The sequence below is a fragment of the Chrysemys picta genome, chromosome 4, assembly GCF_011386835.1.
Source record: "Chrysemys picta bellii isolate R12L10 chromosome 4, ASM1138683v2, whole genome shotgun sequence".
Lineage (NCBI taxonomy): Eukaryota > Metazoa > Chordata > Testudines > Emydidae > Chrysemys > Chrysemys picta.
Window position 1 is genome coordinate 13,212,642 of NC_088794.1, and position 24,084 is coordinate 13,236,725.

The 24,084-nt window shown below is 50.4% G+C and overlaps 1 protein-coding gene across 5 annotated transcripts; it reads left to right on the plus strand.

Moving 5' to 3' along the window:
- The first annotated feature begins 1,699 nt into the window (after nucleotides 1-1,699).
- On the plus strand, nucleotides 1,700-19,041 carry LOC135982890 (zinc finger protein 667-like). Of its 5 annotated transcripts, none has more exons than XM_065591428.1 (7): nucleotides 1,700-2,032; nucleotides 2,607-2,736; nucleotides 4,004-4,120; nucleotides 15,784-15,831; nucleotides 16,809-16,854; nucleotides 17,857-18,034; nucleotides 18,631-18,952. In XM_065591428.1, exons 1-7 carry the CDS (start codon nucleotides 1,832-1,834, stop codon nucleotides 18,814-18,816), a joined length of 906 nt encoding a protein of 301 aa, XP_065447500.1. In that variant the 5' UTR covers nucleotides 1,700-1,831; the 3' UTR covers nucleotides 18,817-18,952. The 5 variants fall into 5 exon arrangements, 3 of the variants coding, with proteins under 3 accessions (XP_065447500.1, XP_065447501.1, XP_065447502.1); XM_065591429.1 differs by having other exon boundaries at nucleotides 1,703-2,032; nucleotides 18,882-19,041; XM_065591430.1 differs by having other exon boundaries at nucleotides 1,703-2,032; nucleotides 18,903-19,041.
- The last annotated feature ends 5,043 nt before the right edge of the window (nucleotides 19,042-24,084 follow it).

Below are 24,084 nucleotides of genomic sequence, written 5' to 3' on the forward strand. Positions count from 1 at the left end.
TCAGGGGCATGCTCCGTACCCCCAAAGCTTACCTCCCTTTTCACGGACTCACACACAAATATGTGAAACAGCGCGCCTCAATCGTACAATAGATCAATTTGTCACATTAGCCATGAGGAAGCAGATCGACCAAAGGGGCCACTCTGGTATCACTCTTGGGGTCATGGGCCTGCCCCAAAGGGGAAGAAGCATGATGGGAGCACAGGGCCGGGCTGGCCAGTGTGCGTCTGGCAGCTCCCGGTTTGTAAACAGTGCCATTGTACTGGGCTGGGTGGAGCAGGGTTGTTCCTGCCGTGCCATGACCCATCTCCCATTGCCCCCGGCCAGCCCGTCGCTCTGAGGACTCTGCCCCCCATGCCCCATGTCCCCATTTCCCCCCTGGGGGACCACAAATATGTTTAGCACCAAGCCCACAAAAAATTAATCCATCCCTTTTTGGGGTGCAGGCTCTGGGATGGAGTTGGGGTGCAGGAGGGTTGCAGGCTATGGGTAGTTTGAGTGAGGGGTGCAGGCTCTGACCTGGGGCATGGGATTGGGGTACAGGAGGGGGTGCAGACATGTGGGCTCTGGGAGGGAGTTAGCAACTCAGCACGTTATATAAGAGAAATGAACTGCAGTGATTTCATATAGGCATAGAAACTGATAGAAGACACTTTTACATATTCAAAATGTGAGAGGCAGAGTTGGAGGGAGGGGGTGTCTGTACAATATTTCACCGCATTCAGTCTCCTGGCTGGATCAGTAACGTAGCCGTGTACAGGGCTGCCCAGAGGATTCAGGGGGCCTGGGTCAAAGCAATTTTGGGGGGCCCTTCCATAAAAACAGTTGCAATACTATAGTAACATGTATTTTGAAATGTAAAAAATAACCAGTGACATACATTCAAAAAATAATTTGTAATAATTTGAAAATACACTAAATACATTATTTAAAAACATTAAATGCTTTAATGGTATGTATACATTTGCAATTACATAATGGGCTGTTGCTGGGTGATGGTGATGGTTAGGATGGGGTTGGGGGGGGTGCCCCACCCCTTACCATGGCGCTTACCCCCTCTCCTGGAGCCTCAGCGTGCTGCGACCAAGAGCGGCCCCGGACAGCGTTGGAGCCACCGCGCTGCAGTGCGCCAGGGCCGCTCCCGGACGCGGCACGCTGAGACACCGGGGGAAGACGGAGGCAGGGGCAGCCTCCGACATATTCGTGGGGGCCCCTGCAGAAAATTGCCCCACTTGGCCCCCCCGTCTGGGCGGCCCTGGCCCTGGCCCTGCAACACTTGTATAGGATAGAGAGGAGCTGCGGTGATTAAGCTTTGACAGGCTAGGAATTGGAGGCCTGTGCCTTTAAGACCCCAGTCCCAGGAACCCGCCCCCTGCTCCGGGGCTGACATGCAGCGTCCCTGTGAGAACAACAAAAACAGCCTCTGCCCCCGCCCCCCACACCCCTAGGTTAGCGAGCACAGTGGGTGGCTCATCCCACGGGGTCACTGTTCCCCCCCCTCCCCCTCCCTAAACGGGGGTTTTGTACCCGCACGGGGTCTGGCAGTGTCTCCCCCCCCCCCCCCCCCCCCCGCTTAACCCTGGCTCTCACCCCCCACCACCGATTTTTGCCCTTCAGCCCCTCTTCTGCCGCTAGCTACAGTAGCTTGAACCCCCCAGGCCAGTAAAATTCTGCCCCCTGCTCAGACCCTGACAGCCCCCCGCTGCGATTTGCCCCCTTAATCCTTTTAACCCCCCCCAAAGAGGAGGCAGCAAAGCGTAAGTAGAAGTAAGGGCAGAGAGAGGGCAGTGGCTACAACGAAGGTTACTGGGCATGCTCAGTTCGAGTGAGCATGCTCAGTACACCCAAAGTAGCAAAACGGGAGCGAGAGCCCGGCCCGTGCGCAGGGCAGTCCCGGCTGCAGCCCCAGGGTGGGGAGCGGGCTGGAGGCGGCCCCGTGGAGGCACCAGCCGCAGGGCGGGAAGTCACTGCCCGGAGGAAGCGGCCGGGGCCGGAGCCGAGCCCGGCGATGGCTGCAGCGGGGCCGGCGCAGGTAGGACGCGGGGCGGGGACTCCCCGGCTGGGAACTGGCTGGTCCCGGCTGGGGGCCGAGGGGGGCCGGGACCCGGGACCCGGGTCCCTCCCGCGCTAGTGACCCCGGGGCTGGGGGCTGCAGCAGCCGGAGCGCTGGGGCCGGGGGGCGGCTCTGGGGCCCCGGGGCGGGGGGCCCCTGGCCGGGCGGACACGCGGAGCCGGGCGCGGCCCCTTCTCCCGAGCGAGGCCCCGGCCGGGCAGAGGAGCCCGGAGGCGCCTGAGCCGGGGCGGGAGCGGGGCTGAGCACAGGCCTGGGGCGGGGGCGGGACTCCGGCCGGGGGGAGGAGCCTGTTCCCGGCCCTGGGATTCGGGCCCCTCCCCAGAGCCCCGTGGGGAGCCGAGAGCGACTCCTGTCCCCGGCCAGCAGGGCCCCGAGTCCCCGGGGAGCTGTGCGGGGTGGGGGAGTCTCCCTGGGTCACAGCTGCTGGGCCGGGGGTTCCCTGGGAGTCGCTCCCCTAGAAACCGCGTCCCCTGCTGAGACTCCGGGCTGGGGGCTGGAGCGGAAGGTGCTGAGTGTGTAACGCTTGTGCCAGCAGCTCCAGGTGGCGTTTGAGGACGTCGCTCTGTATTTCACCCAGGAGGAGTGGGAGCTCTTATCCCAGCCAGAGAAGCAACTGTACCGGGACCAGATGCTGAGGAATTACTGGGCCCTCGTTTCCCTGGGTAAGGATTGATTTCCCTTCATTTATTCACTGCAGTGGGCTCCCTGAATGCCTCAGCTGTCATGTGCCACCGAGTGGCCAAGTGGTGGCAAACGTCAGCCCCTCTCAGGTCGGCTTCCTGTTAAAGGAGAAATCAGGGCTATAAAGCCTTAAGGGTAATGTTAATGTAACCGGTTTACTTGCATTATACCTCAGTCCTGGCAGAGAGGTGGTTGTAACCACCTCTTCCAGGTATCCCAGCCCAGACACCGAGGGCAGGAACTCTACCTCAAGAACTGACTCCAGTTAGACAAATAAGGCAGAGAGAAAAGTCTCCTGCTGCTTAGAACAGCTCCCCCACAATCTTCCTGCTACGTTTTTACATCCATGTGCAGAATAAATTTTGTTCTGTGCACCAATATATGGAGGTGATGTGTGGCGGCGGTGGGGCTGAGGGGTTTGGAGTCTGGGAGGTGGGGCTGGGGCTAAGGGTTGGGGTGGGGGGAGTTAGGGCTCTGGCTGGGGATGAGGGCTCTGGGGTGGGGGGCTGGGGATGAGGGGTTCAGGGTGAGGGAGGGGTTTCAGGGCTGTCACAGAGGGTTGGAGTGTGGGGGTGAGGGCTCTGAAGTGGGGCCAGGGATGAGGGTTTGGGGTGCAGGCTGCCCCAGGGCTGCGGCGGAGAGGACTCCCCCAGCCCTCTCTTGCTGCAGCGGGCTGGGGGAGAGGCGCCTCTCCCCGGCCGCAGCAGCTCCAGGGCTGGGTCAGGTGGAGAAGCGTCTTTCCCCAGCAGTGGCGCCTCTCCCGTCCAGACCCCTATGGTTGTGCCCTTGTGCAGCCCTTGATGGTTTGCTGCACAGCCGCACAGCTTAGTGGGAACTTAGCTTCCCACCTCGTCAAAAAGAATGAACATCATAAATTTAACAACCACACCATAGTTGAACAATGCTGCATCCTAAGCAAAAGAACTGGTAGGTGTGTGTAACGGTGCCACCTGCCATGACTCAGCCCCCAAAGCAAATTGAGACGGGTCATAGACGTTGCTGCTTCAAAGTACGAACTGAACCTGCCTGGTGGGAGATGGGAAGAAATCTCTAAGGAAGGTTTATTTCATTATTCTCCTGCTTGGGATCTCTTGCGCTTTCCTCTCAAGCAGTGTCCAAGACTGGGGCCTCATCGTGCCAGTTGCTGCGCAGACAAACGCTGACAGAGATCAGGGTCCTGTTGTGCTGGGCTGCACAAACCTATAAATGAGTCCCTGCCCCCAGAACTGATTCTTTCTCCCCAAACAGGCTATTCAGGTTCCACACCGGACTTAATCCAACGGCTCGAGTTAGGGGAGGCAGAGCTCTGGATCAGGGATGCCGAGGACTCCAGGGAAAACTCAGGACCTGACAGCCCCTCCTCAGGTGAGTCATCATAATCTGATCCCTTCTGATTTACACACCTGCTAGCAGAGCGCTCCTTGATGTAGAAGGCAAAGGCAGAGCGAGATCCATTGGCTGGGAGCTGAAGAGAGACAAATTAGGGGCCAGTGTTTATCTGGGAGGGGAATGAACCACTGGGAGAGCTCCCCTCAGGATGCAATGGATTCTCCCTCACTGGGAGTCTGTTGGTGGAGAGGGAGCGTCTCTCCCTCAAAGCCCCGCTCTAACCCAGCCAGGAGTTACTGGGCCAGAGGCAGGAATCGCGGGGGAGTTTCTCTGGCTGGGATAGGCAGGAAGCCAGGCTGGATGGGCACAATGAGCCTGTCTGGCCTTGATATCTATGAATCATAGAAATCATAAAAATGTGGGAGTAGATGGGACCTCCGTAGGTCATCTCGTCCGGTCTCCTGCACTAAGACAAGACCAAGTATTATCTAGACCATCCCTGACAGGTGTGTTTCTAACCTTTTCTTAAAAACCTTCAATGATGGAGATTCCACAGCCTCCCTAGATAATTTTGTTCCAGTGCTTAACCACCCTCAGAGTTTCAAAGTTTTTCCTAATATCTAACCTAAATCTCCCTTGCTGCAATTTAAGCCCATTTACATCTTGTCCTGGCCACAGTGGATAAGGAGAACAATTTATCACCCACTTCTTTGTAACAACCTTTTACGTACTTGAAGACTTCTATGAAGTTGTCCCCCACTCCCTCCCCCTTCTCTTCTCCAGACTAAACAAACCCCATTTTTTCCAATCTTTTGTCATTGGTCGTCATGGTTTCCTGACCTTCTTGTTGATCTCTTCTGATATTCTCCAATTTGTCCACATTCTTTCTGAAGTGTGGGGCCCAGAACTGGACACACTACTCCAGTTGAAGCCTTACCAGTGCTGAGTAGAGTGGAAGAATTACTTCTCGCATCTTGCTTGCAACACTCCTGCTAATACATCCCAGAATGATATTTGCTTTTTTTCCCAACAGTATTCCATTGTTGACTCATATTTATTTTGTGATCCATTATAACCCCATATGGTTTTCTGCAGTACTCCTTCCTAGGCTGTCATTTCCCATTCTGTATTTGTGTAACTGATTATTCTAATTTAAGTGTAGTACTTTGCATATGGTCTTATTGAATTTCATCTTATTTAATGCCAACCACTTCTCCAGTTTGTCAACATCCTTTTGAATTCTAATCCTGTCCTCTAAAGCACTTGCAACCCCTCCCAGCTTGGAATCATCTGTAAACTTTGAGTGTATTCTCTGTGCTACTGTCCAAATCATTTATGAAGATATGGAATAGAACTGGACCCAGGACAGATCCCTGTGTGATCCCACTCAAGATGCCCTTTCAGTTCATTTGTGAACCATAATAACTACTCTCTGAATGCGGTTTTCCAACCAGTTGTGCACCCACCTTATAGTAGGTTTGCCTAGGCTATATTTCTCTAGTTTGTTTATGAGAAGGTCAGGTAAGACAGGATCTAAAGTCGAGATGTGACATCTACTGCTTCTTCCCTATCCACAAGGCTTGTTACCTGTCAAAGAAGGATATTAGGTTGGTTTCACATAATTTGTTCTCGACAAATCCATATTGTCTCTTACTTATTACTTTATTTTCTTCTAAGTGCTCACAAATAGAATGTTTGATTACTTGCTTCATTATTTTTCCAGGTTTTGAAGTTACTATGACTGGTCTATAATTCCCCGAATTGTCCTTATTCCCCTTTCTATAACTGGTTACTATATTTGCCTTTTTCCAGTCCTTGGGGGTCTCTACCATCCTCCACAAGTTCTCAGAGATAATCACTAATGGCTCAGAGATCTCTTCAGCCAGATCCTTATGTATTCTAGGATGTATTTCATCAGGCCCTGCCTTATTGAAGGCATCTAACTTGTCTAAGTAATTCATAACTATTTCTTTTCCTATTTTAGGCTCAGATCCTACCCCTTTGACACTGATGTTCACTATGTTAGTCGACTGATCAATGCTAACTTTTTTGGTGAAAACTGAAACAAAAGAGGCATTTAACTGTTTGGCCATTGCTGCGTTTTCTCTTATTGTCTTTCCCTCCTCATTTAGTAATGGGCCTAGCCTGTCCATGGTCTTCCTCTTGCTTCCCATATATTTGTAAAAGGCTTTCTTGTTCCCCTTTATAGCCCTAGTTATTTTAATATAGTTTTTTGCCTTGGCCTTTCTAATTTTGTCCCTACATGCTTGTTGGGTTTTGTTTTTTTAATATTCATCCTTTGTAATTTGATCTAGTTTCCACTTCTTGTCTGACTGTTTTGAGTTTCAGGTCATTGAAGATCTGGTTAAGCCAGGGGGTTTTACTATCATACTTCCTGTCTTTCCTACTCATTGGCTATCTGTGACCTACAATGGTACCTAAAAATGATGGGGCCCTAAAGTTTCGAAAGAGAAATGGATTGGAGATGGGGAGGTGATGAACTTGGAAGAGGGGTGGGATAGTGATATGGGACAATGTGGGGTGGGAGATTTCAGAGGATGCTGGGGGAAAGAGAGAGGTCTCCGTGGTGGGGGGAGAATATGGGAGCTGCAATTACCAAGTGGGTAGGACATTGTAGTAGGATTGAAAACATCTTGGTTCATTTCTAGAAGTGAGTCACTACAGCTGCACCATGCCTCAGGTTCCTCAAGTGTGTAATGGGAAGGGCATTGCAGCTCTGAGGATAAACTTCATCTGTGTGTGTCAGTGGATCACTGGCACTTGGGGGTCAGACAAGCACCTGGGTAGAAAGAGATGTCTGTTGGTCCGTAGACCACAACACTTTCTTTTAGGCTTCACACACCTCAGAAAATCATACCAAGGCAGGGGTGCCCTCGAGATTTTTCAAATGGGCTTCATACTGCTGCCCCTTCTGGCTCAAGCTGTGTGTGCTGGTGTCCTATGGCCCTGGGCACCTGGATCCAGACATAGTTCAGACAGGGGCAAAAACCTGCTCGCAGCCTGGGAGAGCATCCCTGAGTCACTGGCTTCACCCAGGGAGCATCCACCCCACTCCCTCATTGCCACTTCATTTCTCACGTGACCTCTCAGACTGGAGAAACTTGTCCCCAGCAATCAAGGAGAAAGCTGGGAATGACTCGGGGCAGAGCAGGATCAGTCATTACTCCTGGTGGAATTCTGCGCCAAAAAATTAAAAGTTCTGCACACAATATTTTAAAATTCTGCATATTTTATTTGTCAGAATAACACAATATAATCACACCAGTTTCAATTATTTTTGGTTATTTATTTCAAAATACCTCAAAGCAAGTATGTCTGTAACAACAAAAAAGATTCAGGAAACGTTTTTTGACAAATAGATTTCTTACTAGGGGTATTAATACAGAACTCTGAGTAATCATTCATTTAAACTACACTACAGAAACGTATTGCCCACACCATTCAGAAGCAGTCCAAAAGCTTGGGGGAGTCAGGGGTAATGGAGGAGCTGAGGGAGAGAGAAGTAAATTGCTGAGAAGGGAGCCTGGGTGTGAACTTGGAGGGTTGTTGTGTATGGGTGGGAAAAGTATGGAACAGGCTTTTGGGGGGAGGGGGAGGAGAGGGATTTGTTAGGGAGCTTCCCCCATGCAAACCCTGGCCGACCCCTAGCCTCTCCCATTCAGTTAGGCACATCTGCCCCTATTGCCATATGTCTCTATGCCCCCACCCAGCCACCCCTCTGTCCCTATGTAGCTCTGCAAACCTCCCCCATCACCATGTGTCTCTGCACCTCCCTTCCCCTGTGGCCCTGTGCCTCCATTCCCATTCAGCCCCTGCCCCAGTCTGTTCTCCCCCACTAGCCCTTATGGGCACCTGTCTGACCCCTTCCTTCCCCCCACAAGCCACCCCACAGCCCCTGACTCCCTCGCTGCAGGGAACTGCAACTTTGTTCTATCACCACAGCACCCTTTGGTGGGCAAAAGGCGGAACTACAGCAACGTTTTGGCAGAAGCTTTTTTTCTGCATGGAAAAATTAGAAATCTGCAGGGCTCCTTAAATATGCGTGCGCGCAGTAGCACAGAATTCTCCCCAGGAGTAAGTCACATACAATGAGTGCGAGGTTACGCCACCCGGAGGACGCCATTTTGTAGAGAAGGTCTCTGGCACTTGCAGCGTTTCATTGTAATGCTCTAAAACTGCCCCACGTTCCAGGCAGCTGCTGTTGGATGAGCGGATGTGTTTGGGGGCCAGACGAAATCATCCTGTGGGGCATGACTTGGAGTACCTTGGTGTATGGGCTGGGTGTGAGGGAGAGGGGGTGGAATGGCCTTTGTCACATCCCCCTCTCCTCCTGCTCTCTCAGTGGCACAAAATCGTTGTCACTTACATTGCTTCAGTGTCAATGCTTAGCACAGCCCTCAGCCTTAATGCAGCCTGTAGATCAAAGGCCCGCTGTGTGGCAACCATTAACTCCTTCCAGGTCAGCAGTGTCACTGATTGGGTTTTGAAACCATACAGACATGGTTTTCAGGTTATATCATACAAGCCTTGAGTGACTTGTCATCTCCTCAACCTTTCCCTTCCCTTCCCCTCCTTGAGAATTTTAGTTTAGTTTTAGTTTTGCACAAAGAATGAAGCGTGAGGCCGAGGGCGAATGACTTCTTTAGAAGGAATTTGTTGAAAGGGACTGACTTCCCCCCAGGAATAAACTACGTTGTGCTAAACAGCTTTATACCAGTCTCACTGCGTCCATGTGAGGGGATTGTAGCCCCTCAACTAGTTTCAAACCAATATCGTTTAACCAGCGCAAACACTGGGGAACAGGCCTTGTGCTATAAAACAGGAGCCAGTGCAGAACCAGAAACGTGTAAATAAAAACCTGTGATTGAAGTAAAACCAAAATCAGTGTGAAAACAAAACCCGGACCCTGTTTGTTAGCAGTTAGAGCCCCTAGTTCTGGATCAGGGCCCCGTTGTGCCAGCTGCTGCCAGTTTCCTGGGCAAGCTACAATTTAAGCATCAAACAAGACCCATGAGGCGCATGACGCACGTGGGAACAGGCGCTTGGTGCTGCATAAGCAACATAGGATAGAACCACCCTGAGTCAGATTGCAGATTTCTCACGGCATTTTGTATAAAAAAGTATGGAGCAGTTACAGTAAATTTACTAAAAGTCACAGGTCACTAAACTTACTGTGATGACTCCAGGATGTTTAACAAAGGGGGGGGCACCAGCTGCCCAAAGAAGCACTTTCCCCCCAGCACTGCAACTCTAACCCCAGCCTGATGCAGAGTGGTTGGTGCACGCTAGAGAAGATCTGGGGGGCAAGGCCATTCACTGAAGTTTGACCCGCCTCCCCCACATCATGACCGTGGGTGGGGGCAAATCTGAGCGGCACTGTAACCCCGCAGGCCAGGTCTCAGTACCCAGAATGAGGTGTTCGGTCCAGCCTTGTCAGATAGGAGCTGCCATTGCAGGGTGAGGCACACATCCAAAAAATAGATCCAGAGAAATGGGGAAATCACTCCATCCGTGACATTTTCCCATCCTTGACAAACCTGTATCCTTAACCGTGAGCTAACACCGGGATTGCCTCTGCTTTCTCCAGCAGGGCACGAGATCCTGGGAGGAACGAGGACATGGTCTGGCTGTGGCAGGAGCTTCAGCCAGTCCTCAGTCCTGAAAATACACTCGCGTACGCACACCGGAGAGCAGCTGTACTGCTGTGCTGACTGCGGGAAGGGCTTTGCATGGAGCTCAAATGTGAGAACACACCAGCACACGCATACCGGGGAGCGACCACACCGCTGTGCTGATTGCGGGAAGGGCTTTGCACAAAGCTCACACCTGAGAACTCATCAGCACACGCACACCGGGGAGCGTCCGCACCGCTGTGCTGACTGCAGCAAGGGCTTTGCAGAGAGGTCACACCTGAGAATACACCAGCGCACACACACAGGGGAGCGGCCATACCACTGCGCTGACTGTGGAAAGGGCTTTGCAGAGAGCTCAAGCCTGAGAAGACACCGGCGCACGCACACTGGAGAGCGGCCATACCGCTGTGCTGACTGCGGCAAGTGCTTTGCACAGAGCTCAATCCTGAGAAGACACCGGCGCATACACACGGGGGAGCGGCCGTATCACTGTGCTGACTGTGGCAAGGGCTTTGCACAGAGTTCAAGCCTCAGAAGACACCGGCGCACACACACCGGGGAACGGCCGTACAGCTGTGCTGACTGTGGCAAGAGTTTTGCAGAGAGCTCAAACTTGAGAACACACCAACACACACACAGCGGGGAGCCGCCACACTGCTGTGATGTTTGCAGCAAGAACTTCAGCAACACCAATGCGCTGGCCAAGCACCAGCGCACACACACCGGGGAGAGGCCTTTCCAATGCACTGACTGCGGCAAGAGCTTTGCAGAGAGCTCAAGCCTGAGACGACACCAGCGCACACACACCGGGGAGCGGCCATACAGCTGTGCTGACTGTGGCAAGCGGTTTGGTAGACTGGCCAACCTCACTCGGCACCAGGTCACTCACACCAACACCCCTCTGCCATTGCCAGGGCCTGAGGGGCTTCTTGGAGCTAGTGGGCCTGACAAAGCACCAGCAGATGCAGACCAGCGAGTGGTCCTGTCCCCCTGATGACCAGCAGAGACTGTGTGGGGTGGGGAAGGGAACTTGGTTGAGCAGCGTGGGGAAGAGCAGACCGGTGGTAGTAAATTTAGAGAATTGTCACAGCGTACTCCATTAGGGAGCTACCCCCTTTTCCCCCATGTAGGTGGGATCCAACTATGTGTCTCTGTCCCACACACACTCAAGCATCTAGCTGGGATGCAGCCAGGACAACCCCCTCCCCCCGGTCTAGATGGGACCCAGCCAGGAACTTCTCCCCACACCTACCTCGGTTCCAGCCAGCAGGTGACCCTTGGGTGACATCTAGAGGTGGGATTTGCAGTCCTGTGGGGCCGGGCAGGACAGGACTGCCTGGTCCATGTAATTGAAAGAAGACTCAGGAACTGCTCATGCCATCGATTTTAAATAGAAATATGATGAAGAAGAACTACGTACCTAATGTGAAACAAAGGTCTGTCTAGTCAGGTGTTTCTTTGCTATTAAAGAAGCTGATGGGTTCAGACGGCATGTGGAGAAGCTAGTGTGAAGTGTCAATCTTTAAGGTGAACCTGTGAAAATGTTCTAAGCCCTAACTGTCTGTAAGGCGGTCGCGGCTCTCTCCCCGTCCGTCAGGAGGCTGTGCAGTCCCATCTGCACTTGAGCCGTAGGAATTGGGATACCTACAGGCAGATTTCTCGAGGCTTGTGTGAAAAGGGCTGTGGTCAGGACACGCTGCAGTGCAGAGCGAAGATAAAGGAGATAAGGCAGGCATACCATAAGGCGAGGGAGGTGAGCTGTCGTTCAGGTGCTTCACCTAAGACCTGCTGGTTCTATAAGGAGCTGGACGCTATCCTCGGTGGCAACCCCACCTCCATTGCCAAGAGCCCCGTGGATACTTCAGAGGGCATGGGGCGGCGGAAAGAGGACCCAAGCCAGAGGATGAAGTTATTGATGAAGAGTGGAGTTAGATGAGGATGTGCAGCTCCTGGCGGGGTCGCCCAGTGGGGCAGGAAGCCAGGAACTGTTCTCCACTCCAGAGGTGTCTAGCCAGACTCAGCAGTTGCTCTCAAGAGAGCAAGAAGCAGGAGGTGAGATGCCTGGTAAGTGGCTGTGGCTTGTGTAGCGTGGAGGTGGTCTTCAGGGTACAGAAATGTGGGAGCCTGGCTGTGTTTCTGTGAGCTGGACAATTCCCTGTTTAACTAATCCAGGGGGAAGGGGGGAATAGCTCAGTGGTTTGAGCATTGGCCTGCTAAACCCAGGGTTGTGAGTTCAATCCTTGACGGGGTCATTTAGGGATATGGGGCAAAAATCTGTCTGGGGATTGGTTCTGCTTTGAGCAGGGGGTTGGACTAGATGATCTCCTGAGGTCCCTTCCAACCCTGATATTCTATTAACTCTATGATAATTGGTACGATGGAACAGGGTGTTGATGCATGTTGAGATCTCACAGGAATCCTCCAGGGAGATCTCCAGGAAAGTTTCCTGGAGGTACCTGCCAATTCTCTGCTGAAGGTTCCGTGGTAGAGCAGCTTTGTTCCTTCTCCCATTGTAGGAAACTTTCCCACTTCATTCGGCAATCACTTGTGCAGGGACCAAAGCGGCACACAGGCGAGCAGCGTAGGGAGCAGGGCAGAAACCATGAGCATAGAGATGTACCCTCGTTTCCCTGCTTACCCTTAGCAGTGAGATGTCTGCTAGAATGATCCCCACCTGTGGAAAAGTGTGGGAGAATTTTAGAATTTGTCCCCTAGAATGCTGCACCACGGCCCTTGCAAAGAGTGTGTGCTCTTTTCCCAGCATGGAGTCTCCCTCCCTTTCCCCCTCCGCCAACACTTACCATGCTTTGGGTGTTCGCAGAGATGTGTAGGGTCAGTGAGAAAGTGATGGCAATGTTGCAAAAGGTGTATTTAACTGAAATGTTTCAATGCTGTGCGTGAATTTAACAATCCCGCTTCTGTGCATTGTCCCGTGTTCTTCACCAGATGTGGCCTTCAGGAACACCCCACGCATGCTGGCCGAGCGTCTCCACCAGATAAGAAAGTGCCCAAGATGCAGCAAAGAAGACATGTTCCGGGAGGTCCAGCAGTGCTCCAATGCAGAAAAAAGGGAACACAAGGAGTGCTGGAAAGCCGAACAGCAGGACAGAAAAGAGAATCACACCTTTGTTAAAGATGCAATTGAGCGGCTGATTAAAGTAACGGAGGAGCAAACACAGATGCTGAAGTCCTTAATAATGCTGCAGACTGAGGCCTTGCCTACACTACAGGGGAAATTCGCTCTAAGCAACGCAATTTGAGTTACGTGAATAGCATAACTCAAATCGACATAGCTTAGATCTATTTACCCAGGGGTCCACACTACGTGATGTCGACGGGAGACATTCTCCTGTCGACTCCCCCATTCTTCTCGATCTGGTGGACAGGAGTCAACAGGAGAGCGATCTGCGGTCAATTTAGCGGGTCTTTACTAGAGCCACTAAATCGACCGACAATGCATTGATCACCACTCATAGATCCCCGGTAAGTGTAGACAAGCCCTGAGCAGATCAGTGCTCGACCTCCACTGCAGCACATTCAGAACTCTTTCCCATGCGCCAACCCCCCAAACTCCGCCCACAATTCCTTTCCACTTTCCAGCACTTCTCAGTTTCCCATTCACTCCACCCACTCGGACAACTTTCCCAATGATAGCTGGACCTACACATAGCTGTGAAAGTCTTCCCTTCCCTGGTTCCTACTTTCTCACCAAGCATCTGTGTGTTTGTGTGTGCTGTTTCTTGTGCAATAAAAGCAAAGTTTTATAATGTTTATAATGTTTATAAGATTTATAAAAATAAATCATCTTTATTTTTTTCCTACAAGGTGAGATTGCAGGCACCGCCAATACATGCCCAGGCATTTTAATCACTTGCATACTGGAATATAAGACCCCCAAGTATCACCATTGCCCTCTAGGAAAACTACATGTAATGTAACATTGAAGCACCTCTGACAGAGATCTGTTACTGGTGCTCATTGTCCAAATGCTGTCTCAAAGCCTCCCTGGTTCAAATAGCCCCCCTCTGGGCTCCTCTAACAGCCCTGGTATCTGGCTGCTCAAAATCAGCGGCAAACGGTCTGCGTCAGCACTCCACCCCTGAGCAAACCTTTCACCCTTAGCTTCACAGAGATTATGCAATGTACAGCAAGTGGCTATGACCATGGGAATATTATCCTCAGTGAGGTCTAACCTGCTATAAAGGCATCGCCAGTGCGCCTTTAATCTGCCAAAGGCACATTCAACTGTCATCCAGCATCTACTTAGCCTGTTGTTGAACCGCTCCTTACTGCTCTCCAGGTGTCCCGTGTAAGGTTTCATGAACCATGGCTGTAAGGGGTACACAGGGTCCCCAGGATCGCTATGGGCATTTCAACATCCCGCAATGTGATCTTGTTAGGAAAGAAAGTCCCTGCTTGCAGCTTTCTGTATAGGCTGGTGTTCCTGAAGATGCGTGTGACATGCACCTTCCCAGACCACCCCACGTTGATATCAGTGAAACGCCCCTGGTGATCCACAAGCACCTGCAACACCATGGGAAAGTACCTCTTCCTATTGATGTACTCCATTGCAAGGTAGTCTGGTGCCAAAATTGGAATATGTGTGCTATTGCCCCTCCACAGTTTGGGAAACCCATTTTTGCAAAGCTGTCCACTATTTCACACACATTTCCCAGAGTCAGGGTCCTTCGTAGCAGAATACAATTTATTGCCTTGCACACTTGCATTAATGCTGCCCCAACAGTCAACTTCCCCACTCCAAATTGATTCGCGACTGACCGGTAGCAGTCAGGAGTCATCAGCTTCCACACACTGATTGTCACATGCTTCGCTACTGAGAGGGCAGTTCTCATTCTGGTGTCCTTGTGCTGCAGGGCTGGGGCGAGCTCCACACACAGTTCCAGGAAGGCAAGTATCAGAGGGGTAGCCGTGTTAGTCTGAATCTGTAAAAAACAACAGAGGTTCCTGTGGCACCTTTGAGACTAGGGGTACATCTACACTACAGGGGGGGAGTCGATTTAAGATACGCAAATTCAGCTACGTGAATAGCGTAGCTGAATTCGACGTATCGCAGCCGACTTACCCCGCTGTGAGGACGGCGGCAAAATCGACTTCTGCGGCTTTCTGTCAGCGGCGCTTACTCCCACCTCCGCTGGTGGAGTAAGAGCGCCGATTCGGGGATCGATTGTCGCGTCCCAACGGGACGTGATAAATCGATCCCCGAGAGGTCGATTTCTACCCGCCGATTCAGGCGGGTAGTGTAGACCTAGCCTAACAGAAGTATTGGGAGCATAAGCTTTTGTGGGTAAGAACCTCACTTCTTCAGATGCAAGTAATGGAAATCTCCAGAGGCAGGTATAAATCAGTGTGGAGATAACGAGGTTAGTTCAATCAGGAAGGGTGAGGTCCTCTGCTAGCAGTTGAGGTGTGAACACCAAGGGAGGAGAAACTGCTTCTGTAGTTGGATAGCCATTCACAGTCTTTGTTTAATCCTGATCTGATGATGTCAAATTTGCAAATGAACTAGAGCTCAGCAGTTTCTCTTTGGAGTCTGGTCCTGAAGTTTTTTTGCTGTAAGATGGCTACCTTAACATCTGCTATTGTGTGGCCAGGGAGGTTGAAGTGTTCTCCTACAGGTTTTTGTGTATTGCCATTCCTGATATCTGACTTGTGTCCATTTATCCTTTTACGTAGTGACTGTCCAGTTTGGCCAATGTACATAGCAGAGGGGCATTGCTGGCACATGATGGCATATATAACATTGGTGGACGTGCAGGTCAATGAACCGGTGATGTTGTAGCTGATCTGGTTAGGTCCTGTGATGGTGTTGCTGGTGTAGATATGTGGGCAGAGTTGGCATCGAGGTTTGTTGCATGGGTTGGTTCCTGAGTTAGAGTTGTTATGGTGCAGTGTGTGGTTGCTGGTGAGAATATGCTTAAGGTTGGCGGGTTGTCTGTTGTTAGTATTATTATTATGGTGGCTGTGTTACCTAATGATTTTTTTTTCTTTTATTTCTTTGCTCTATCTCCTCTCCCAACTCATCAGTTAGTTTCAAGAAAACAACAAAACCATTCCCCACTGAGCCTCAGGAGGGTAAGTGTGAAGAACAAGAGAGCTATCTATATTATGTTCTATGAATATCATAGGCACTTCAGTTAACCTGCTTGATATTATCCAGCCTGGCTGCAAGAAGCAGAATCAAAGGAAACTGTGAGGGGAAACAAACAAGAAATAGAACAATGGCAAAGAAAAGGTCCCATCAGAGAGAAACAGTGGGGAAGCTAATAATAAGAGAATGTCCACCTGTCTGGCTCCAACTCAGCTAGCAAGGTTTATTTTTCTCAGGCCCACGTCTGGGATCAAAGGGGATATTAAACTCTTAAAGTCCCTGGCCTAGGAAGGAAGGGGGATTGAGCAGGCAGTAGAGGCTAGGGATGGATCTTTGACGGAGAGAGACAGAGAATGCTTCAGGAGCTGTCTGTCTTTCTCAGGAAAAGGGGTGTCTGAGCTGAGTGGAACTTACCCAAAACTCACAAGAAAAGAATAAAGTTTAGGTAAGACCCAGGTGTATAGGCCTTTTGTTGTTTTATCCCTTTTCTCTGCTTGTTATGTACCTTTGGATGAATAAATAGTGCTTTGATTTTGAAGAAGCCATTTCTGAGTCACTCACAAGCCCCTGAAGAAAAATGGTTTGCAGGTGCCAAGCCCAGGTGGACCTGTTGTGTTAATGTGGTTGGGAAATAAGGGGGCTGCCACCCAGAGATCCAGTCCCAGCGTGGCTGCTCGGTGGGAAAGGTGAGAGGAAGACAGGCCTGTCACCTAAAGGGTGCCCTAGAGGGACTAAAAGGGATCGAAAACACAGCTTGCCATTTAGCTGCAATAGTGCGTTTTCAGCTAAATTTTCAGAAGTGGCCTAAGATGTCTCAATTTGGACACCTATTAGTGGAGAGATCCCAAATCAGTGGCCGCTTTGCTCCATGGTGGCCTTCGTTTTTCTAAAGTTCTTTTTGGTTCTGTGTTACGTCCTGTTGGGTGACTCCATTTTCACATCCTACCATTTCTTTTTATAGACCTGAAGAAAGAGTTGCAGGACTTCAGGAAAATGTTAAGGAAGCGGTGAGTGGCCCCGGGGCAGGACCAGTGTCATAAAAGAGGCTTGTTTAGCCTTTGTGGCAGGGGTGACTATCCACCCTTCACAGACCATCCAGGCAACACTACCTGCTTCTGCTTGCTTGGAGTCACCACATGGAAAGTGCTCTGCTACTGGCTCTGGGGCTCAGGGGACAGTGCGCTCCAGTAGGAGGCATCTACAGGGTTGTGCTGCTGATACTGTCTTGTATCCCAAAGTTTGCCTTGTGGGATCTGTGTCTCTTCTGCTCCTGCATTTTAGCTCACACTGAACTTATTGGGGAAATGGCTGAAAAAGGGTACAGAGACACGTGGCATGTATCTCAACAGTAACACCTCTGGCCAATTAAGGAGCAGCATCAATGTGTCTCAGAAAGAGTCCCATCCGGTCTAGTCTTCATTTGCTGGTGGATATGACCTCCAGAAAGGGTGGGGATGAAGAATGAAAGAGGGGTAAATTCAGTTGCGGAGGGCAACAAAAATGATTAGGGGGCTGGTGCACATGACTTATGAGGGGAGGCTGAGGGAACTGGGATTGTTTAGTCTGCAGAAGAGAAGAATGAGGGAGAATTTGATAGCTGCTTTCAACTACCTGAAAGAGGGTTCCAAAGAGGATGGATCTAGACTGTTCTCACTGGTACCAGATGACAGAACAAGGAGTAATGGTCTCAAGTTGCAGAGGGGGAGGTTTAGGTTGGATATTAGGAAAAACTTTTTCACTAGGAGGGTGGTGAAGCACTGGAATGGGTTCCCTAGGGAGGTGATGGAATCTCCTTCTTTAGAGGTTTTTAAGGTTAGGCTTGACAAAGCCCTGGCTGGGATCATTTAGTTGGGGATTGGTCCTGCTTTGAGCAGGGGGTTGGACTAGATGACCTCCTGAGGTCCCTTCCAACCCTGATATTCTATGCTTCTATGATTCTAGAAGAGGAAAGAGGTGCTCCCTGTTGCCTATCTAAACTCCCAGCGTTTCCTCCTGTGACTGTTCCTTAGAACTCCACTACCCACACAGAAGAAGGAAGTTGACATGGAACAGGTCTGGCAGTTGCTGCTGAATGCCGATAGGAAGGATTATGAGAAAATCTGTTTAAAGCGTGGGATTGTTGACTTCCGTGGGATGCTAAGGAAGCTTCAGCAGATGAAGAAGGACAGAGAGGACAAGCAACAACAGGTAAGACAAACCTTGAAAACTATTGGATTTCAATGAGATTTAAGCTCCTCAGGGCCTAAATCACTTTAGAAAATGGGATTTAAGCTCCTAAGTCACTTAGATGCTTTTGAACATTTTACCCAAGGGCAGCAAAACATTAGTGGCAATACAACAAAGAAGGCTCAATTCCAGCCTGACCTGTGTGTAACTCCTGTAATTTCAGGGGACTTCACTTTGCAAGGGATTGGTGGAATTGGTACCAGGGAGCCCATTTTTTAAAACCTGGGTGCTGAATTTTGTATTGGGTGTCTGTGATGGATATTTGTGCACCTAAGTGCTGATTTACACACTCAAATGTAGAATTAGGTCAACCCATAGCGGCAACCGTATTTGAAAATTGGACCAATGGTGTTTGTTTTGTGTCTGAGTGACCACGAGGCTGCTGGGTACTATCCAGCTTGCCTAAAGCAGCAAAAAGTGGAGGGCTAGTGCTGTTCCTTTTGCTACACTGATACAGTGGTGGGTAGAGTAGGTTCCACCCCATTTTGACAATCTAATGGCAGATCTACCAAAGCCAGCCCTATCATATACCATGTGCTTGTGTCTGTCCTTCACAGTATATCTACAGTGTCACAAACCTCAAACACATCAAGGTCAGTAAGGAGGGGAATGCTACATTCCATCTAGAGATGGACCTGAAAAATCCTGAGAGCAGAATTTACCTATACAAGCTAAGGTGGGAGATGGAGTGGCTAGATCAAGCCATGCTGAGATTACAGTGGTCACTTAGATCTGACTCATAACATGCCCGATTCACTGTGCAGCAACAGAGTGTGTAAGAATTGCTTTATAATGTGTCTCTCAATAGCATCCCCTTTGGTTGATTAAGGAGCATAATTGAAGTGGGAGTCCCATCCAGTTGTCCTCTGCTGGTGGATGTGGCATGAAACCTGAAGCGCAGAAGATGAAGGGGTTACAATAAAGATTCAAGTCCATCAGGGTCCTCCATGGAAATTCAAGAACCCCAGAGGCAATAAATTGATGCCTGCCGTCTCAAATCAGCAAATTCAGACTAGTCTCATTCATTTTGCTGGGCATTGTGTCCCTGTCTTCTTTCAAAGAAGGAAATTAAAAATTAGACCTAGTTACAGAAGTTCACAGCCATGGTCATTAGGTCACTGATGGTGCAGGTGATTTATGAACAGCAGGATGATCACATGGTGCTGAGTCCTCTTCCTCATTTCCTGCTGCTCCATTGCATTCAGAAACAGCTACAAATACATTACATATTTTTCTAATATGCCTTTCCTATGTATGCAGTTTTTATAGCTGTTTTAGAGACGTTTATGCAGTGCCAGATGAACTCTCCGTGCAACGTGTATCAAAAAGAGATAACGGGATCTTTGGCTGTATGAACAAGGAGTGATGAGTAGCAGTGGCGTAGCCAGCTTCTAAGAGGAGGGGGAGCAAACATAAAAAAGGCACCCCCCCTTGGCTCCTCCTCTGACCGCTCCGCGCCCCTCCCTTGGCTACTCCTCCGGCCGCACCGCCCCTCCCCCCCATGGCTCCTCCGGCCCTGCCGTGCCACCCTCGTGGTCCCCCGCCCTTGCTCCTCCAGCTGCGGCTGCTGGCCGCCATGCTGCGCCCCCCCGCTCCTCCGGCCGTCCCTGCCGCCCCCCCATGGCTGCCGGCCGTGCTGTGGGTCGCCAGCCTGCGCCCCCCCCCCGCTCCTCCGGCCGTGCCCGCCACCCCCCCATGGCTACCGGCCGCGCTGCAGGCCGCCAGCCTGCGTCCCCCCCCCAACTCCTCCAGCCGCTTTTGGAAAGGCGGGGGAAGCAGCTGCTTCCCCTGCACCCCGCTAACTACGCTACTGGTGAGCAGTAGTAGCGAGGTGGGTTTACCTCTGTATACTGCACACATTTTTAACAGCGAGCGTGATTAACAATTGGAACAAACTACCAAAGGAAGTGGTGGATTCTCCGTTTCTTGAAGTCTTCAGATCAAGACTGCATGTCTTTCTGGACGATATGCTTTAGCCAAACACAAGTTACTGGACTCAACACAGCGATAACTGGGGAAATTCTCCGGCCTGTGTTATAGAGGAAGTCAGACTAGATGATCGAATGGTCCCTTCTGCCCTTAAACTCTGTGAAGCTATGAAACAAATGGGTGGGGAAGTGGTCCATGCAGCCACAAATGGTAGCAGAGATTGTCAGTAAAATCAAAAATTGGAGGGCAGTTTGATCACAAGCTATTCCATCCACATTAGGAGAGCGTCTAAGCACCCTGAGCATTTACATCTTCAAAGCTACCATGAGAAACTAATTAATTAAACCTCAAAATGCCATGTGAATCAGGCAAATAAATATTTTTTCCTCCTTTAAGAGAGTTCTGTACAGGGCTCATTGTGAAGTCAGTTTTCATAAGCAATGAGCAGCAACTGCCCATTATCAGCAATAATAGGCTATAGGGCAGGGGTCGGCAACCTTTGGCACGCGGCTCGCCAGGGTAAGCACCCTGGCAGGTCGGGCCGGTTTGTTTACCTGCCGTGTCCGCAGGTTCAGCTGATCGCAGCTCCCACTGGCCGTGGTTCGCCGCTCCAGGCCAATGGCGGCGAGCCGCGTGCCAAAGGTTGCCGATCCCTGCTATAGGGCCAACAAACATGTGGACAAAGGTGATCCAGTGGATAGAATGTTAGGAACTGTTAGGAAAGTAGGGTTACCATACGTCCGGATTTCCCTGGGCATGTCCGGCTTTTTGGTGCTCAAATCCCCGTCTGGGGGGGAATTTCCAAAGAGCCGGACATGTCCGGGGAAATAGGGAGGCATAAGCCAGGGTCTGCCCAGCACGATCCGCCGGGTCCGCAGTGCAGCCCAGCTGCCCCAGCTACAATGCTCAGGCGGGAAACAGGGGAGGGCTCGGGCTTCCCTCGCGGGCAGGGGCCCCCCAGCCACTGGGGGACCCTTCCTGTGGCCCCGTTGCCCCGCGCGGCTTGGAACCCGGCGCCGCCGTGGGAACTGTTTCCGCCGGGGACAACAGGCTGGGGAACGTGCTCGGCGGCGGTGGCAGGAAGGAGGCTGTGGCCAGGGCTGCAGGGACCCGCGCCGCCCTGGTCACCGCTGAGCGTCTGAAGCCCCTGCCAGGCAGAGGCGGCCGGGTGAGCGGGAGAGCAGGGTAGGCGGGGGGCGCAGAGGCTGCAGGGCGAGGAGGAGCAGGGCAGGCAGGGGCATAGAGGCTGCAGGGGCAGGGCAGGCGGGGGGCGCAGAGGCTGCAGGGGCAGAGGGGTGTGGGGGCTGCAGGGCGAGGAGGAGCAGGGCAAGCAGGGGCATAGAGGCTGCAGGGGCAGGGGGTGCAGCTGGTACCAGCTCTCCTGATGTTCTGGTTCAGAGCCTGAAAGATAGAAGCTTGAAAACAAATTAGCACAGTGCTTCCACCATGGCAGAACCTGCTTAGTTTCTGCCACAGTGTGTTTGGTACTTGGGGCTGCACAAATGCTAATTAAGTGATGCATTTTTTGAGAGTGTAAATCCTCCCTTTCTCTCAGTAAAAGGGCGTTAACACTTTAGCTAGAAAACAATTTTGTTTTAAAATCTCCAGCCATTTTGCCATGGCCTGGAGAGCTGAGGCAGAAGTAGGCACTGTTGTTAACTGTTTCAATGGCATTTTGGCCTTGGGAGGAGGAATTTACCCAAATATCCCAAATATTCCCCTTCCCAGTCTCCAGAGGGGTCCCAAAGTACTGCCCCCTTCTGGGGTCTTAAATGTTTTTTCTCCTGATGTTACTGCTGCTGTAAGATTTGAGAGTGCTGTTTTAACTCTCTGTACCCAACCTGTTTTCCAGTTTCTTTATCTGTTGCTTGCCTGGGCCCGATTCTGCTTTTTCCAATAAACAGTTCCTTTCCATGGGCACAAGCCTTGTTCCATTACCAATTTAGCAAGGAGGGTGGGCTTTCCAACTAGCCCCCACCCTTCCTGGTCCCATTCCTTAAACATTTTCTTCAAAATTGTGAAATTACCACAATATTACTTACAAAAAAACAAAACAAACAAACATGAACCACACTACACTGCCCAAACTCCTATATCCTTCTGAGTTTGGTTTAACAGAATAAGATCTGTATCTTATGTTTTTAACCCACTCTGGGCCAGAGGGAGAGACGCTAAGCTTCCCTTTGTATTGCTCGGCCTTCTACCACTGAGGGTTCATACACCAAAAATAAAAACCCCTCCCAGGGGCAGAGCGAGAAACCCTAAGTTCTCCCCTTATGCTCAGTCATGCTACGACTGAGGGTGTATGCAGCTTTTTTTGAACATTTTTAAAAGCTTGTTCAAACTTTCCTCTCGCTCCTGATATCGTTCAGCGAGTGACACAGCCTAGATTCTGAAATCGTAGCTTATTAAATTTCCTCGTCACACCTGACACCGGTCAGCGAGCGACACAGCCTAGATTTTGAAATCATAGCTTATATTTGTTATTTTTTTGCTACCTATCCGGAGGCCAGCAGGTTTGGTTAACCAGATTGTATTATGCTAAGTTTACTTGGTGGTGTGCACACCAATGTTTACAATAACTGAGGCATTTTACCAATCTTCCCCCTTTCGCATACACGTGTAGAGGTCAAGCATAGGAGTTTATTACACACAGCACTGGCGGAGTGTCACTTGGCTTATTAGGCTCAGAGACACTGTTAATTAATTGATTACAATAGAATATATAGATTTTTTATGGGCGGGGGAAAGTGACGGGGTAGGCAGTTCCACACCCCAGGATAGGTTTTGCAGCAAGACAAGATAGCACATTAGCCAATGGTTAAAAGGTTACATAATGTCTCCGCTCATGGTTTTAAGTTAGCAAATTAACATTTAATTAATACTTTGATAAAAGGTTATTAGTATAAAATATATAATTTTGATTTGGGGTTCATAGGAATGGAGCAATTTTTTTAATTGTCTAACAGGTACATTCCTAGGGGTTAAAGCAAAGAAACGGTGAAAAAATATGATAATACAGATTGTCTCCTTTATGTCTTAAGGCAGGGCATTGGTCCCTGGGAAAGGAGGTGGAAGGATGCCATATTTTATACTGACATGTGCCCATTTTTATAAACTCAAGGTTGGATCTGTGGGAAGACTGTTTTCCCTTTAGGAGAAACACAATAGGAACAGGGATTTTTTGTTTAATTTGAAACATTGGATGAAACATAATTATTTAGTTATTGTTTTAACATTTGGCATTTTTACTGATTAAGCATATTTTAGCAAAGGCAATGTTATTTTGTTTATTTTGCTTTTTTTAGCTAATTACTATTTGCTAGGCCTTTGGTCTCCAGACCAAACTCTGGACTTTGGGTCTGAAAAAGACCTGGCACAATCCATATACCAGGTTGTTATATAAAATGCACATGGATTTTAACCCTTCATATCATTTTTTGTATTTAAAGTTATAAGTATTGGCTCTATACTGTCTGTATTTCAAACTTGTGCTATGCTTCTGGGTGACACCCCAGACAATTTGGCATCAGCACTGCCTAGCCTGCTTGATGGCCCATTAAGGATCATCAGCTAGACAACTGACCCATTGAGAGAAGGCAGATACACCTAATGACTCAGCAAGGCATGCAGGGACATGCCTATGGAGAGAACTTAAGGCTTCCAAGCCATGTGCTGGGCAGCTTGTGTTTGAAACAAAGGAAGCACAGGCTGCCTGGCAAGAGACTATAAAATAGGGTTACCATATTTCCACAATCAAAAAAGAGGACACGGGGGGGGGGGAGCCCCGCCCCAGCCCTGCCCTGCCCCGCCCCATCCACTCCCTCCCACTTCCCACCCCCTGACTGCCCCCCTCAGAACCCTCAACCTCCCCGCTCCTTGTCCCCTGAGTGCCCCTCCTGGGACCCCTGCCACTAACTGCCCCCTAGGATCCCACCCCCTATCTAAGCCTCCCTGCTTCTTGTTCCCTGACTGCCTCCTCCTGAGACCCCCCCACCCTAACTGCCCCCCTAGGACCCTACCTGTCCCCTGACTGCCCCGACCCTTATCCACACCCCCACCCCATATTCACACCCCCGCCC